At 40.4% G+C, this 18,007-nt stretch overlaps 1 protein-coding gene across 1 annotated transcript in view; it reads right to left on the bottom strand.

The window, feature by feature from the left end:
* The window catches only part of tcf7 (transcription factor 7), a 78,356-nt gene extending 61,036 nt beyond the window's left edge, over window positions 1–17,320 (bottom strand). Inside the window, exons 1-3 of the mRNA XM_054625283.1 lie at window positions 16,831–17,320; window positions 15,736–15,805; window positions 13,974–14,083 (exon numbers count right to left, since the gene is read on the bottom strand). Coding sequence (XP_054481258.1) covers window positions 13,974–14,083; window positions 15,736–15,805; window positions 16,831–17,013 — 363 coding nt within the window. The 5' untranslated portion in view covers window positions 17,014–17,320. The remainder of the gene's footprint in view (window positions 1–13,973; window positions 14,084–15,735; window positions 15,806–16,830) is intronic.
* Between the last annotated feature and the right edge of the window lie 687 nt (window positions 17,321–18,007).

The raw sequence follows: 18,007 nt of genomic DNA, 5'->3' as shown, positions 1-18,007 counted from the left end.
AGCCATGTGTGCCGAGCTGCTTCATGCGGCTGTGGAGGCTCCAGCTGGTCTGGGCAGAGCCACGGGCACGGGGTGGGGTGGAGGAGGAGGAGGAGGAGGAGGAGGAGGAGGAGGAGGAGGATGGGGTGAGTTGAGTTTCATTTAGTCGTCTATTTTTATGAACACTATTTTAATAAAGTGCATATTAAAAGGATTATAAAAGGGCGGCTGCAGAGGCGGAGGTTTGGAAGGGGCGAGGTGAAGAGTCATCACAGGATATTATCAATTACTAACATCACAACGCCAAATATGGACATTCTACTCACAGTGAAAAACACATCATGATGGAGATTACTATTTCAGAATATGTATATTTTATGTTTTTGAGTGATGTGAACAGGTAAAGAGTCAAACAAGAGCCATAAACACCACATATTACTTCACAGTGGGGTGGGGGGGGGTAGAAATCTGCAACACATTAAAATGATTCCTGTAATGTTATTACTTATTCTCCCTGGTGGTGGTGGTTTGATTTTGAATTGACGCAATCATTTGACATATTTGGAAACATTCACATTGTGGTGATGATGAGTTGAGATGAGAACATCAGCACGGTGACCTTTAACCCCCTCCTGCAGAGGGGACATTGAGAAATAAATAAACGATGAGTGAAGTCAGTCGATGAGTCGATACTAAGCCCCCGGGATGAGCAACGAGCTCTGAAGACAATTTCCATATTGGCCTCATGGTTGAATTACAACTTCCGGGTCTGTCACGTGATGCCATCGGGCCCAAAAAATGATGTTTATCTTCTTCTATTCTTTCCAGTGTGAACACTTTAATACTCCTTATATAAATAAGTTTGTCCTAAAAAGTTGTAGAATTCACTAATAGCCAAATCCAGAGTCATTTTCATGCGGTTGTTTGATCAAACAAGCCCGAGGCCGAGCAGTTCGGTGGGCGGGGTTAAAGGGAACTAGATGGCTTGCTCTATGCGCCTCATGAATGTTGAATATCTGAGTATTTTTATAGCAGGAAGTTGACATTTTGGGCTTCATGCCACACTGAGCACCTTTCATAAGAATGAACGAGGCCCTAATACAAACGCTGTATCCAGATCTTTTATATTTAGGATGCATCAATCTGACTTTCAGCTGATTCCTGAGCTGAGGTATCAGCTGATACAGAATACCAGTGATCAGATACCAGTGTTTAATCAATAATCCGTAGGCCTCACAGTGTGGAAGTGACTGGAATCATTCTTTTAAGAGTAAGACAACATCGGGCTCAACTCAAACATTGTTTTCCGAACTTAACAATCTAAATATCTCAAATAAATACATAAATATAAATGTACTTAATTGTTGTTTACAATCAAAATAAGAAATACCAGCTAATTGAGTCCGTATCGGCTCGATATCGGTATCGGTACATCCCGTCTTTATGCATCCATAGGTGGAAAAACTTCACTATGTCTAACCTCGAAGTCACAGGAACAATCAAGAACAAGAAGTCCCCAGCAACATGTAGACAAGCACATACAAGACTCTAAGTACCATCCTGTACCAGAACCTCACTGCAAAACACACACACACACAAGATCTGAAGTTTGTTCCACCCGCTTTGGGACACACACACACACACACACACACACACACACACACACACACACACACACCCGACCTCTCCGTAGAGTGTAAACAGGTTGTAAATTTCAGATGAAAGAGACAGAGCATATGGCAAATTGTCATGTACGATCACATACGGGCGTCACAGCGAGTTTGTGTTTGCAAACAGAAGAAAGCAGCACGTCACGTGTGTGCGGTAACTGAGTAATACCTACATTTCATATATGAGCGGATGGATATATTCAGTACAGGTTTAAGTGTCATAAAGTGCATTTTTGGTAATTAGAAATATTTAAAGCTTCTCTGAAGTCTCGCATTTCAAAAAAAAAAAAAAACTCCAGAACAGCAGTTCAATTATGTGGCAACATCAATTCCTGGTTATGTAAAAACACCTGAGATTTATTCTTAGAATTCTCTCTGGTGCTGCACATTATTTGTTTTCATTTCTTTTTTTGGAAAGTACAGGTTAACTGTGTGTGTGTGTGTGTGTGTGTGTGTGTGTGTGTGTGTGTGTGTGTGTGTGTGTGTGTGTGTGTGTGTGTGTGTGTGTGTGTGTGTGTGTGTGTGTGTGTGTGTGTGTGTGTGTGTGAAACTCTTCAGTCTGATTATTGACAGCGATGAAGGGGAAATGAAACAAGACTTTAATTCCCAAAGGTCACGTGATTTCTCTCTCGCTCTAACAGAAATAGTAGAGTAGAATTAACTCAATATCACTTTATTTACCATAAAGACAACTCCAGATGTGACAAGAATTGGATTTCCCATCGACATCAATAAAAAAAAAGACAAAACCTGATCTAATGACAGGAGAACAGTTTCAAAAGTGGATTAAACAAACACACAGTTTGTATTTTACTTGCCAAAGATTGATCTTCTGATGATAACTCTTTTTTTCTAAATTCTGATGTTCCTTATTCTTTATTTATAATGCTCAATACATTTGCAAGTACACAAATAAAACCGTTCATTAACACCATAAACCATCAACAACAACACACGTCTACCTGATCCGTACATCCTGACTGAAAAAGGGGTATAGGAACATCTTTAACAGTAAGAAACTGGTAGCAAATGCTCCTAATTCCCAAAGTTCTTTTTTATTTGATTTATTTCAATATATGTTCATACAACTGTGAGGATCAAAGGCCAGATTTCAGCATCATAAATATCATTTTCTTCCACTTCTTTATAGGTTAAAGTTAATTATCTGTTTTGAAGATAGTGTTATAATAGCTCCCAATGCTTTTAATTTAACAAAGTAGCTATATTTATTTTAATTTAACGTGATCTGCTCGCTTTGTTTTTGGAAATGCTTGCTTGTTTTAACTTAAAGTTAGACACAAACCTGTGACTGAGGACATCAAACATGTTGAGTTTCAATAACTTGCTGCAGGAAATGCTTTGTCATGTTGGACAAACTTTTCTGAATGAAACAGTTTTTGTGCGTTTATTACATTTTGCTTGACTACTCCTTTAAAGCTAGCTCCTCCTCTGTAGACACAACACTGCAGACAAAAGACAAATCCAAACTTTGCCATCAGGAGTCTAGAAACATCATTGATCCCCCCCCCCCGCTGGGGATCAATAAAAAGTGCATCTGAAGACCTTATAGATTGGGAACCAGCTCCAGAACCTTGAAGGTCTCGGAGTGATGACTCTGCCATTGATTTCATATTTTCTTAACGATCAACAGACCTTGTGTGCGGTATGAAGGAGTGGAGGTCTGTGGGTATTTTGATATCCCAGCTGGTGTGTGACAGAGAGACAATGCTGTCATTGATTAACTACGAGCTGAGAACACACATCTGGGAGGCCCGGACAGCTCGCTCTGTCAACAACGACACAGGAGAAACTCTGTATGGTTTCACTCCACGGCCCAGTGACTCACCTGGGTGCAACATCCCACACACACACACACACACACACACACACACACACACACACACACACACACACACACACACACACACACACACACACACACACACTCCTTATGAAGACCTCGCAGACAAACACTGGAGTCTAAACAAAGAGTCGAAACTTGCCCTGTTTTCCCCTGTCTCTGTCTCTGTCTCTGTTTCTGTCTCTTCTTCTCTTATGAAAGTTTCATTTAATAGAAATCCCTGTGACCTCTGAGTTTCAGTAGAGGATATTTTCCATTGGGGTTTTTTTTTTTTTTTTTTTCGTGCTGTAAATCAGCAAATCTTCACATTTGAGAAGCTAGGACGAGAAATTGTGTGAAATGTAATTGATTAATGACATTTTTTATGTCTTAACCTGCATGCATCATAACACCGGATCTGCCTTACGCTGCTTTACGGCACAACAGGAGATTACTTTACAGCATCAATATAGTGCAAAATAGCAACTAGAGTTTAATATAGCAGCTGAAGTGGAGCTCAGGCTCCTAGAGTTGATTTCAACGGGGGTAATAGTGAAAGACAGACGGAAAATAAAAACTTTTTTGACCTCTGGCTTCTCCCTGGTGACAGGAAGCGTGGGAGGAATTATGGGAAATGTGGTCTTAATTTAAAGAAACGCTCGCACTAACCACGGCACATGAAGCAACCGACCGCAACCTCTTATTATTCTTCATACCAAAAGGCATCACAATTAATCTGATAATCCACTCATAGGTGTTCTTTTGTCAAACAGAAATAGTCGACAGATAAGATTTATGTGAATGAATGTGTCTGACTGAACAGACTTAATAATATCAATCAAAAAAAAAAAAAAACCCGCACTTCCTTCATCGCCACCTGTCTTTTACTGCTATACAGTTTTTTAGGTTTTTTTTTTCCCGTCCCACCTTCCCGTCTGCGCCGGAAAGAAATAAGTGGATGAATAATTACAGGTATAAACACCTCGGGGCCGTCTGAAGGGGGGGGGGGGGGGGTTCCTCTTCTTCTGATATTCTTTTAAACATTTCCGCCTCTTGAAAAAGTCCGCTGAACAGTTTTCTCTTCAGGTGCCTTCACAGCCACCGCGTACTTCAAAGCCGGCGAGGACGCTCTTATGGTCATTTGTATTTTAATCTCTCCCTGCCTCCCTCCCTCCCTCCTCTCGTTCCCCTCCCTCTACAATGCTCTCTTTACCTCTCTTGCCCTCCCTCTTTACAGCCTATTTATCTGTCTTCATCCACTTCTATTTTGATCTCTTGCTCATGTTTCCTGTCTCTCTTCAAGGCAGCGTGGGGCCTCAGTCTACCTGAGCCTGAGTCTGTGACCACACACACACACACACACACACACACACACACACACACACACACACACACACACACACACACACACACAGTTATTTAGTAGTTAAATGTACATCTGTTATGTTATAGCTTTGGGTTTTGGACGGCTGGTAGGACAAAACTAGACATTTAAAGACGTCACCCTGCGTCTGGGTAACTGTAACCCTTGTTTTATGATATTTAAAAGACCAAACACAATCAACAAATATAATAATTAAATTAATAATGTAAATCATCTTCCCGTGTCAGCTTTACGTCTGCTAATCAGCTCAGGAAACCACTGAAATTTATCATTTCTTTCAAATTAACTGGCACGGAAAAGTGTTTTTCTTACTTCTGAGGGGAAGTTTTCACGGTTTAAAATCCTACTGTGGTCTAAATGTTGGTACTTCTTAATATAAACGCAAAGAAAAAAGGGGATTTTTTCTTTTTGCATGTTTGGCTGAGAGCAATCATGGGGCTTTGCTGTCCAATCATCACTCTCATTTCTCTCCATAATCTTAGACTTTACACAAGTATAATCTCGCACTTACATACATCTCAACAATGGCAAGTTAAGACTCTTACAGCGCCTCTATCCACATTTGGAAACTCCCAACAGTAGTGTCGTTTTAAAGCTTTTAACTTTGAGAGTGACACTGGTGTTAATTTAAACTTTGGACGTCTTATTATACTTTAGCAAAACATTTAAAAAAAAAAGGATATTTTGTAGATGCAAGATTCCATTCTAACCCGAGCTTTCGCTGCCTTCTAGTGAAAGCTGCTTTTCTTTAAGGCCTCTTTAATCGGAGCGGCGGCGTCCTTATCGTAGCCAGTCAGAGGCAGGGAGGCCCCCGCGCCGCTCATCCCAGCCCCTGGGGTCTGGGATGGGGGGGTGGTGGTGGTGGTGGTGGTGGTGGTGGTGTGTGTGGGGGGGGATTAGGGAGGCCTCGGCCTGTGTTGCCGCCATTGTTTACCGAGAGACTAGAGGGCTGGCTGAACAACCCCCCTGTCAGCACGGCGACACAAAAGGAAACAAGGAAGTGGCAAGATCCTAGAGACTCACGCACACACATGCCGTTCTCCTTGATCTAGGGAGGACCGACTCTGTGTTGTTTGGGACATACAGGGAGGAGGAAGAGAGGGGGGGAGGAGGGGGGGAGCTTGTTAGCGACAACAGCTGATTTATGAATGGGAACGAGGAAGAGGAGGAGGAATGTGAAAGAAGTTTATCGTTAAGTCTTTTCTCTCCGAAAAAAAACAAGCTGTTGTAGTGGATAATTGTAAAATAACTGTTTCTGTGTATGATTTGATTTCTGGTTTGGTTCAGAGAAAGTTGTGAGGGGGTATTTTTGAAGGCTGAAATAGTTAAAAAAAATTTAAAAAAAAAATCCTTTAGAGATGACGATTATAATTGAAAAAAGTTCCACCCCTACTCTTCCCAAACATGTAAAACTGCCCTGGCAGTCTTCCTGTCAATTTTCAATTCTAGTCCGTGAGCTGAAATGTCAAATGAGCAGGAAATTCCCCCAAACAACACAAGTGACACTGAGCTGTTAAAACACCAGCTTGTGACTTCCAGTAACTACGTTTAAAAGCAGTCAAACGGTATTCTGTCACAAACGTTAAGCCAAGTACAGTGAGCCCTTTTGAGTCAGTGTCCAAGGTACAGTGAGCGGGAAAAGTGTGCTTCGTGAGCGGCGCGTTGTCTTCTGAGCTTGTTGACGTCTTCGTGTGACCGCAGCTTCCACATCACAGGCAGTTTCACAGCCTCTCTGACAGCCAAGAAACGCTGCACGCAGACCGAATATCAGACGCTCCGATTGGTTCTCAGCGTTTTTAGACGATGACCTGAGAACTGCTGACCGTCTCTCAGACAACTGAGCTTTGTCACTTACTGCACTTATCTTTTCTCCATGCTTTCATAGTTTAAATCTGTTTTTAATGACATGTGTTAAAGCTGCTCTAAAGGCAAAGTTCAATACCCCCCCAAAAAATATGCTTCATAACTGTTTGGTAAAGGTTATTGATTAAAATCTAGTCCAAACACCCAAACAATAACCACTTATCAGTCGACATCAGTGAGTCATTGGCCACTTCAGAACAATGAACAGCCCCATGTTTGTTTGAACTAGCTGGCCTCCCACAACTTTTAACCAAGCACCGCCAATCTCCATCAACCATCATGTAATGGGACTTCTGCTACTGTTTTATTTCTCTTTCCTGATCCGCTGTCGTTCGCTGTGCTACCAGAGCTGAAGTCCACTGCAGCAAAAGGTGATATTAAGATAGTGTTTAACATTAAAAAAAGCCTTCCACCAGCTCTACGTAGACAGGCTTTTAATGTGAAGCAGCTGCAGGAAGTGCAGCTCGAGTTATGGAAGCAAACGTCCAACTTTTAAATCATTTGTTGAATCAAGTGCCTTCCACACCAGGATAAAGACATTTTGATGCACCTTTCTACAAAACAATAAGCTTAAAATACTTCCAGAGAGGAAATGTAGAAGAAACTGATTAGAATAAGAAGTGCAAGAGACAGAAACCCACTCATAAAACCATTTCTATTTCTGTTAATAACACACTAATATCAGACATGCAAGGGGAAAACACTGCTCTTACTAATCTAGTGCAAAGACCACTTTATAAAGTCATTGTCAAAAGATTAATAATAATAACAAGAGGTTGATATTTATGCAAACGGACCACAACACATGATAACCAAACTTCTGTGTGACCCACTCCTTCTTCTATTAACTCATTCTCTGTCCATCAACTATGAAAACTTCTTTAAAAACCATAATCAGGTACAGCTGAAGTACAGCTCATGGAACTAGAAATTCAATTTACTGTCTACCTTTCTATCTTTTTATGGATCACAACAAATACCAAAAAGTTACCGCACAGATTTAAGAAATGAAAGCTGAACTGGAGCAAACGCATGCACAGAACCAGCGGAGATGATGAGGGCCAGAAAAGAGGTGGGATGTGTGGAAAAGGGGAAGAGAAAAAGGGAAGTTGGGAGGAAGATGGGAGGATGCTGAAGAGAGGGAAATACTCTCTCTTGTTTTTAGTGACAATCTCTCCTCCGCTGGGGTTTGACTCCTCGAGACGACAAAAGACTCATGATCCCTTCAAAACCAGTCTGCTGGTAATCCACAGCGCTACACACACACACACACACACACACACACACACACACACACACACACACACACACACACACACACACACACACACACACACACACACACACACACACACACACACACACACACACACAACCTATACAGCAAACATTAGCACACAAAACACACCATGAACCCTGGGTACAAACACAAGCCTGCAGCAACAAACTTGGAGGAGAAAACATGCAGATGAAGACACACACACACACACACACACACACACACACACACACACACACACACACACACACACACACACACACACACACACACACACACACACACACACACACACACACACACACAGAAAACAAGCAAAAACCTTCCATACATACAAATTACTAAACACACACACACACACACACACACACAAACACAATGTGCACAACGTCTTACAAGCTCCAGATAAAAGCCTCCATCCAAAAGACAACAAGCCGGGGGAGTTCGGTCATATCTCTGAATCCCACAAATCTCCCGCTTTGGCCACTTCCTCCGAAAAGGACGTCTGATATCTACATCAATGCTACAAACAGTGAAGCGTCCCATGAAATGCTGTAATAGGAGAATTATCTCTGAATGGGGCGAGGGTGGGAAAACACTTTGCAGCAGCAGAGATTAGACCAGTTGTTAACATTAATACCAGAATAATACGGTTTGTCATTCATCCGTTGGTTTTCTTTATTTCAGACAATCTGGTTGGGGGTGAACGTTGTAAATAACATGTTAATCTTTTCAGAACAAAAAACAGACCCGGCTGGGATTTTGGAGTTCTTTGGCTCCGGTTCTGTAACATGTCTCGTCTGTAGAGAGAAACGTTTGACGTCCTTGGACAAGTTTTCAAACAGGTTTCTATGGATGGAGGTTATTATCAGCAGTCGTCATTTTGACATTATTATTACCGCTCTTATTAAATGCATCATTTCTGCTTATTTTTATTAAGTCATTTATTCTGTGCACATAACATCTTTTGAACATCTGTCCATCTTGTTAAAAGTTGATGTTCTTCTCAAAGCACAGAGGACGTCGTATGTCGTACAGACTGTATATACTATATGATTATCAAATTCAAACAGCGTGAATAAGCAAATATAGAACAATCTCAAAGAAACACAGAGACCAGAGAAAACCCCAGCAAAGGGGAATACACAGAGAGACAAATATTACAATTAATATCTGACTGGCAGTCTTTGGGCTGATTCTCTCACAATGAGTTCAACAGTTCAAAAAAAAACTTTAGAGAAGTTGCTGTTGTTTGCTCAGCCTGGCTGGTAAACGCTGACAACATTCAGCCTCCCACTGATTCATGGAAGATTACCGTCAGCACCTCGCAACAGGCTGGTTGCAAAAAAAAAATGATTCACAATTTTGGGGCAACCAAGAGAGATTTAGCTCGTTTCCAAAGGATCTGATAGTCAAAGCATGAGAGCTTATTCTTTCATTAGCAATAAATCTACAGATTATTTTAATAATTAACGATCCCTCACAATTTCTCAGAGCCCAAGATAACATCCAACCAACACTCCAAAGACTTAACAAAGAAAACAGAGATTTGTGCACTTGAGAAGCTGCAACTGTTTGCCATGTTTTCCCTTTTTGAAAGATCCCTTATACAATTAAATAGATTATATTAATATTTCAGCTGCAAACACAATAGAGATCTCTCTGCGGTGCATGAATGCATGAATGCGTATCTGAAAAAACTTCAAAAATGGCCACATAGCATCTATATTTATACGTTCCATGAACCAACAGTCAGGATATATAATCTGATATCAGCATGAGGTGTCGAAGCAGATGATTGTATCACTGAACAGGTGAGTTCACCCATAAAACTAACTATGAAATTGCTTTTCACCTCCTTACATTGAACATCTGTTGCACTGCTCGTACAAACAAACCAAAGGTTTACTTGAAAACAAAATGGACTTCACTTCCTAGAAATGCCAACGCTTCAAGAAACCAGCAGTACCAAAGAGTGAAACTCTCCGAGTCATACTGTCCAGACAGACAGACAGACAGGCGCAACGGACCCTTTTTTGATTTCAGCATGTCTCCCAGACCTATAGTTTCCGATCCATCCATAATCACCCCCCACACCTCCCTTCTTACCCCTCTAAACCACTATGCTCAGCCCTTTCAAGTGGCAGGTAGACGGGGGGGCATGATACCGCCGCTGCCGCCGCCTCGCAACCGGCGGGCTAATTACAAGGAGAGCAGCAACAAGTGAGCATTGTGTGGAGTCTAGAAGAACACACGGGGAAAGAAAGTGCTCTTTATCTCGCCACCACCGAGCCCCCCCCCCCCCTCCACCATCCCCACCCCACCACCCCACCATCCCCACCCTCAATAAAAACAACGTGCGGTTGGGACTCCGGGGTTGGAGGAAGAGAAGGAAGGGGGAAGAAGAAGAAGAGGATGATGATGATGATGATGATGATGATGATGAGGGTGGAAGAGTAAGTGGAGACACGTTGACGAGCGACGCATACCAGCACGCTCGCTCGCTCGCCCGTGTTTGTCCAACGCCGATGCCGGATGTGTCGTGTTATGCAACGACGGGTATTAAGATGGTTTAAGGAAATGAAGGGCACGCTTCGCTCTCGTAGAAGTCGTCGTAGTAGTAGTAGTAGTAGTAGTAGTAGTAGTAGTAGTAGTAGTAGTAGTAGTAGTAGTAGTAGTAGTAGTAGTAGTAGTAGTAGTAGTAGTAGTAGTAGTAGTAGTAGTAGAAGAAGTAGTAGTAGAAGTAGTAGTAGTAGTAGTAGTAGTAGTAGTAGTAGAAGAAGTAGTAGTAGTAGTAGTAGTAGTAGAAGTAGTAGTAGAAGTAGAAGTAGTAGTAGTAGTAGTAGTAGTAGTAGTAGTAGTAGAGTAGTAGTAGTAGAAGAAGTAGTAGTAGTAGTAGTAGTAGTAGTAGAAGAAGTAGTAGTAGTAGTAGTAGAAGTAGTAGTAGTAGTAGTAGTAGTAGTAGTAGTAGTAGTAGTAGTAGAAGAAGTAGTAGTAGTAGTAGTAGTAGAAGAAGTAGTAGTAGTAGTAGAAGAAGTAGTAGTAGTAGTAGTAGAAGTAGTAGTAGTAGTAGTAGTAGTAGTAGTAGAAGAAGTAGTAGTAGTAGAAGAAGTAGTAGTAGTAGAAGTAGTAGTAGAAGAAGTAGTAGTAGTAGTAGTAGTAGTAGTAGAAGTAGTAGTAGTAGAAGTAGTAGTAGTAGAAGTAGTAGTAGTAGTAGTAGTAGTAGTAGTAGTAGTAGAAGTAGTAGTAGTAGTAGTAGTAGTAGTAGTAGTAGTAGTAGTAGTAGAAGTAGTAGTAGTAGTAGTAGAAGTAGTAGAAGAAGTAGTAGTAGTAGTAGTAGTAGTAGTAGAAGTAGTAGTAGTAGTAGTAGTAGTAGTAGTAGTAGTAGTAGTAGTAGTAGTAGTAGTAGTAGTAGTAGTAGTAGTAGTAGTAGTAGTAGTAGTAGAAGTAGTAGTAGTAGTAGTAGTAGTAGTAGTAGTAGAAGTAGTAGTAGTAGTAGTAGTAGAAGTAGTAGAAGTAGTAGTAGTAGAAGTAGTAGTAGTAGTAGTAGAAGTAGTAGTAGTAGAAGTAGTAGTAGTTCATTCAGGTTGTATTCTCAATCACAGTGTGAGGTCAGGTGGAAGAAAAATCTAATATCACATGTTTTTGATGGATTACATAAGTATTGTTATTGTGATGATATATTCTGGTTGACTGCCGGTGCTTTTACATAATTAATAACAAGGTTTTGGTAAATTATAATCAGTTATGTGGATGTAACGACTAAGTGGGTATAGGGAAGATAATAGAACAGCTGGTGAGTTCAGAAAAGGTCGTCACATTAAAGTAATGCAGCATCTAAAACATCAAATTATGATAATACAAATTCCAAAATGAACAGCTGAACAGCTGGTGAGTTCAGAAAATGTCATCACATTACAGTAATAGAGCCTTTAAAAACACCAAATTATGATAATACAAATTCCAAAATGTAAGATGATATCTAGTCTAATATGAATATAATATTGTTATAAATAACAGACATAGGGAGAATGTGATTTCCTCTTTGTATGAACATGTGCCTCTCACGAACATGTGCAACCTTTTACGTGTAACATGAAGGGACAATCTCGTGGAGCTACCGTCTTTTCTTTCCAAGAAAAAGCTGTAAAAACACTGTAAAATTGTGGTTACCTAACTGTTTTCCAGGAAGTTAAAATCTCAAGGCTTGAAGTCAAACTAGTTGTGGGGCTAAATAATACAACTACAGAAGTAACTGAGAAAGTCAAAGCAGGTGCATAAACATCACATTGTTTTAGTGTACGATCACAGACGCCGTAACATTGAAATGAAAGATTATTCACCCAAATCAGAGCTTGAATAGCAAAAAATATAGGAATCATTTTACTAGCAGATTTTTTTATTTATTGACCCTTCAACGACCCGTTTAAAAACCTCCCATGACCAGCCGCTGGGTCTCCACTCACACTTTGAAGAACACAGTGGGGGGGGAAACCATAAAGTCGTATTTTTTTGTGATAAAGCAGATTCATAATGAACTGAGCCTCGTGTTAGATCAACAGTACGTGTGATCTCATAAACATGCGTCTCTTCTGTTTAGCGACGTCTCGTCGGTAAGAGCGAGGGGGTTAATTCAGGCAACAGGATTACGCAACACGTGAAAAATTAATTAAGCACAACCGCTCACGTTTGGTGTAATTAGACAGCCTATCCATGGATACTGGTTCTTATGGGTGACTTGAAGGGATTTGTATGATTCATTCTGTCTGGTTGGATGAGTGATGCTGCATGCTTACAATCCCTCTGCGAGTCTTTCTGATGTTTGTTTTAGCGGTTTAACACCATCGAGGCAGCAACAACAAACCTCTTGGCGTTTGACGCGCCGTACCAACAGACAGCAGACGTCACGCGAAGCCCTCGGCGATGACGCCATCGATCAGATTCACAACCGTCGTAAACAAAATCAAGCTTCTTTTTCCTGCTTTCCCCGCCTCGAGAGGCTTCGGCGGGAAACGGCACAGGTCAAAGCCAAATCAGAGCACATGTTAGGATTTTATGACTGATTTGTTATCTCACACCGACGCCGAGTCTTTTTTAAACCTAAATCGTCCTTTGCTGTTTTAAAAAGCACGTTTGAGATCTGAAATAAATCTACGGTTTCTGTTCTGTGCTTTGAACGTATTAAGGAAGTGTTTCACATCATAGTTATGTGATTAAAGATCTCAATCACATAGCTATAAAGAATCATAACTGCAAAAAAAGGGGCAAAACTATTAGCAAATATATTAAAGTATGTGAAAGAGGAAATGCAATACCTGTTTGCAGGCAGGTAGCTGACATGAATCCACTCTTAATTCAACCTTGATTTATCCATGAAAAATCTGTATATAGAGATTTAAAAGAAATCTATAATAATAAGAAGTAATATTTTTAGAATATTAGTTTTAAGGCAATAGTATGCCTATCTCATCTAAAAGAGAAAACCACCACTGATTTCTAAGGCTGATTTAAGTGAAAGTTTACAAATCTGCAAGACCAGATGCAAAACCAATTAAATGCAAATTATGCAGAAAAAGCCCAGAAACATTTATGACTTCATCCAAAAATAACACAAAAAACACCCAGCACTTTACAGTCCATCATGTCCACGCCGTCTCTGTTTGATACTGTTGAATTCTGGCTACTGAGGATCTATTTGCTCCGGCCAAAAAATTAAAAACACAAGCCAGCAGCCACCAGACTTGAAACATTTCCATCCCTGAGTGTATGTTTCAGTGTTTGGACTAGATACCAGAGGACACAAATAGCAGCTGAAGTGCACAAACTTGCACCAGAGTCCAACATGGGACGTAAACATGAAGACCCCAGAATGTCCTCAGCTACCGACCCAAGAAACAATCATGGAGAAAAAACAACAGTGCAGCCAGCGGGAGGATCAGAACAGAAAAATGGACTTACAGATGGAGACACCGAGCTGTTGGGGAGGTAGGGGTCCGGCAGCATCAGGAACGGATACCCTGTGTACGCCGTCGTCTTGTACATGCCTCCATCCTGCTGCTGCTTCGACACTGCCATGAAGGAACCACAAACCAGAGTCAACAACAATAGTGACAGTTTGGAGAAGGTCGCTTTCTTAGAATAATCTTTTGGTTTGGTGCCTGAGAGGACGGGTATCAGCATGGTTTCATTTCAAATTTGATTTAAATTGATTTAAAAGTTGCTCAGATTAAACAATGCACTTGTGAAAAAGTATTAAAATAACACCTAAAGCACTGATACTTACTCCCACTACTATGCGATAAGATTTGTGTGGCCCCCAGAACAAAAAAAGACCCAAACATCCAAAATAAAAAACGTGCATACAAAGTAGGTCAACTATTTACAAGTGTTCTAGTCACTTCATGTTGTATCCTCGTGTGAGCACGGACTACAATACTGGAGACAAAAGCGTGACAAGCATCACCTCGCCTGAGAGGCGTGAACTCCTGTAGCCTATGTGTTAATTTATCTCCCACCACCAGCACCGTCACCACCACCCTTATTGAGCATCAGAGGCCTCTCTGTGGGTCAGCTAGAACTACACCTGGTCTAAATGAGACACTAGAGACGAGCTCACAAAAGTTATTTACAGTTCCAGCCTCGATACATCGTCATCGAAAGGCGACAAATCTCTTTTAACGTGGCCGTAACCAAGGTGACAGAAAACGCTGTAATCCAAGCGTTGAATGATCATCATTTAGGGATGTTAAAATTCTTCTCTGTGGGGTTTTTCTAAATAGATGCATTTGAGAGATGTTTGCACAAAAAGGAAAGCAATGTTTAGAAACGATTGGACTCTGTAACAGCAGCCTCCATCGACGGCTATAATTAAAACCGCCATGTATACACTCTCTACGTGCGCCTTATTGCAGGGAGGCAGAGGGAGTTTGCTCTGTTCTTTTTGGGTGGCAAACCTTGAGGAAAAAAATAACAAACCTCCCAAGGGGCCTCGGTTGACCCCAGTTTTGGCAAAGTCTGGCAAAATGAAATACACTGTAAAAAATATAAATGGCATTAAAAAGAAAAAGGGCTGAAAATGTGAAATTGATTTAGACTAATGAGTACAGGCCAGATTTCACTAGCGAGAAGACAGCATGTTGGAAATGTTTGACATGTTTTTTCATGCTGAATTACTTATTTCCAAGAACGTAACTCTTAAGATTTAAAGATGACATCGTTTTGTGTGTTTCTCTGTGGCGTAAACTCACTTTCACAGATCTGTCAACCAACTGATTAATCGACAAAACTGTATGAGCGTTAGTCGAATAAGAACTTCCTGGAAATGTCTTCACCCCGATGACCCTGATTTTAAAAAGGCCAAGACATTTCCCCCCACAGTCCTTTATTGAATTGTTAAAAAAACAGACATTTACAGCAGATCACCTCTATGTACGTGACTGTCGTGCTGAAACAAAAGCACAGGAAATCTAAGTGATAGATTTTGAAGATAAGCTTGCAGACGTCCTGGACATCTTTTGCAGTGTGCACCTGAAGAACAAACTCTTTGAAGTTTGCTTTTAATGGTGCAACACGTGTCCTGGTTCTTACCCTGACACAGTAGGAGGGTCTCTGTCTCTCTACCACAGCTCAGATAGTAGTGGCTATAATGAAATGTAATGTAAAATGTGGTTGTTGTTTGTTTTTGTTGTTGGGGGTGGGTGGTGGGGGGTATTACTCTTACCTCCGTCGTGATGCTCCCTGTGCTTGTCTGGGAAGCCCCTCTGCTCACCGTGCTGTCCCCGTCTGACCGCCTGCAAGAGAGACCAGATATAAAATGACCACACATTGTGTCCAAAAATGAAAAAGAAAAAGACTTTGAACGCAACATTGTCACACTTGAATGTGTGTGTGTGTTTTTGTAGTTCTATCATGTTAGATTACAATGTAACCATTAAAAAAGAGAGACCAGATATAAAGACAAAGTGGAAAATGACCACACATTGTGTCCAAAAAACTTGAACGCAACATTGTCACACTTGAATGTGTGTTTTTGTAGTTCTATCATGTTAGATTACAATGTAACCATTGAAAAATTGTCACACTTGAATGTGTGTTTTTGAGTTCTATCATGTTAGATTACAATGTAACCATTAAAAAAAAGACAAAGTGGAAAATGACCACACATTGTGTCCAAAAAAAACAAAAAAGAACTTTGAACGCAACATTGTCACACTTGAATGTGTTTTTTGTAGTTCTATCATGTTAGATTACAATGTAACCATTAAAAAAAACAAAAAAACTTGAACGCAACATTGTCACACTTGAATGTGTGTTTTTGTAGTTCTATCATGTTAGATTACAATGTAACCATTAAAAAAACACTTGAATGTGTGTTTTTGAGTTCTTTCATGTTAGATTACAATGTAACCATTAGACCAAGACAAAGTGGAAAATGACCACACATTGTGTCCAAAAAAAAGAAAACTTGAACGCAACATTGTCACACTTGAATGTGTGTGTTGTGTGTTTGTAGTTCTATCATGTTAGATTACAATGTAACCATTAAAAAAGAGAGACCAGATAGTGGAAAATGACCACACATTGTGTCCAAAAAAAACCAAAAAAAAACTTTGAACGCAACATTGTCACACTTCAATGTGTGTTTTTTTGTTTTTTTGTAGTTCTATCATGTTAGATTACAATGTAACCATTACCAAAAAATGGTTACATTGTCTCCAAGGTTTCATTCAACTCGTCTCATATAAAAACACGCTCTTTCCGTGTTTCCTCCTCTCACACACACACACACACACATGGAGACTCAGTGCCAACCCACCGCTGTGTTGGGGCTTTGATTTATTTCCGACTCGTTCACCAGGGAGGACTTGAGGTCGGCCAGGTCTCTCTCCGTGAACGCGTTCTCCTGGATCTTCTCCTCCTGCTCCCCTTCGTCTTTGAAGGCGATCATCTCATCGTTGGCTCCCAGGTCGTCTCCTCCACCGCTGCTGAGCTGAGGCATGTCTGCTTCCCCCAAAATATATATATATATATGTATGCAAAATCACACTTTGAAGAAATGGTAATGGTAATGGTAATAACCCCCAAAAAACAAAAAAAACAAAAGTATAAAAGGAATAAATAAAGTTAGATCTTGTGCGTAAAGTTAGATCTTGTGCGTAAAAGTGGAGAAAACGCACAAGTGGAGGAAAGTTGCGCTGCGTCGTCCCCCCGGCTGCGCACTAATGTTCCCCTGCAGCAGCTCACAGCTCATTTGAGCTCCAGACTCTCTGAGATCAAAGGATCCGGTGACTTTGTTGGGGGTTCGTGCGATTGTTTCGACGACGAGAGCTTCTTAAAGAGCTTCTTAAAGAGACATCCTACCACGAGCTGAACGAGCTTATTCATGACGACGAGGGGCGTGTCCATGAGATGTTACCCAAACGAGTTTATTAAGAGAGAACATGTAATGTTACCCAAACGAGTTTATTAAGAGAGAACATGTAATGTTACCCAAACAAGTTTATTAAGAGAGAACATGTAATGTTACCCAAACAAGCTTATTAAGAGAGAACATGTAATGTTACCCAAACAAGTTTATTAAGAGAGAACATGTAATGTTACCCAAACAAGTTTATTAAGAGAGAACATGTAATGTTACCCAAACAAGTTTATTAAGAGAGAACATGTTATGTTAAGTTTATTAAGAGATGTATGTAGTTTATGTTACCCAAACAAACAAGTTTATTAAGAGAGAACATGTAATGTTACCCAAAGAGAGAACATGTAATGTTACCCAAACAAGTTTATTAAGAGAGAACATGTAATGTTACCCAAACGAGTTTATTAAAGTGAGAGAACATGTACTGTTACCCAAACAAGCTTATTAAGGAGAGAACATGTTGTCAGAGAGGGTAGTGTAGTGTAATGTAATATAGTATAGTATAGTATAGTATAGTGTAATATAGTATAGTATAGTATAGTATAGTATAGTATAATATGTATATGTATAGTAT

Source organism: Anoplopoma fimbria, chromosome 24 (assembly GCF_027596085.1).
Source record: "Anoplopoma fimbria isolate UVic2021 breed Golden Eagle Sablefish chromosome 24, Afim_UVic_2022, whole genome shotgun sequence".
Lineage (NCBI taxonomy): Eukaryota > Metazoa > Chordata > Actinopteri > Perciformes > Anoplopomatidae > Anoplopoma > Anoplopoma fimbria.
The sequence above is the reverse complement of the archived record's forward strand: the minus strand, read 5'-3'. Positions and strand labels throughout refer to the sequence as shown.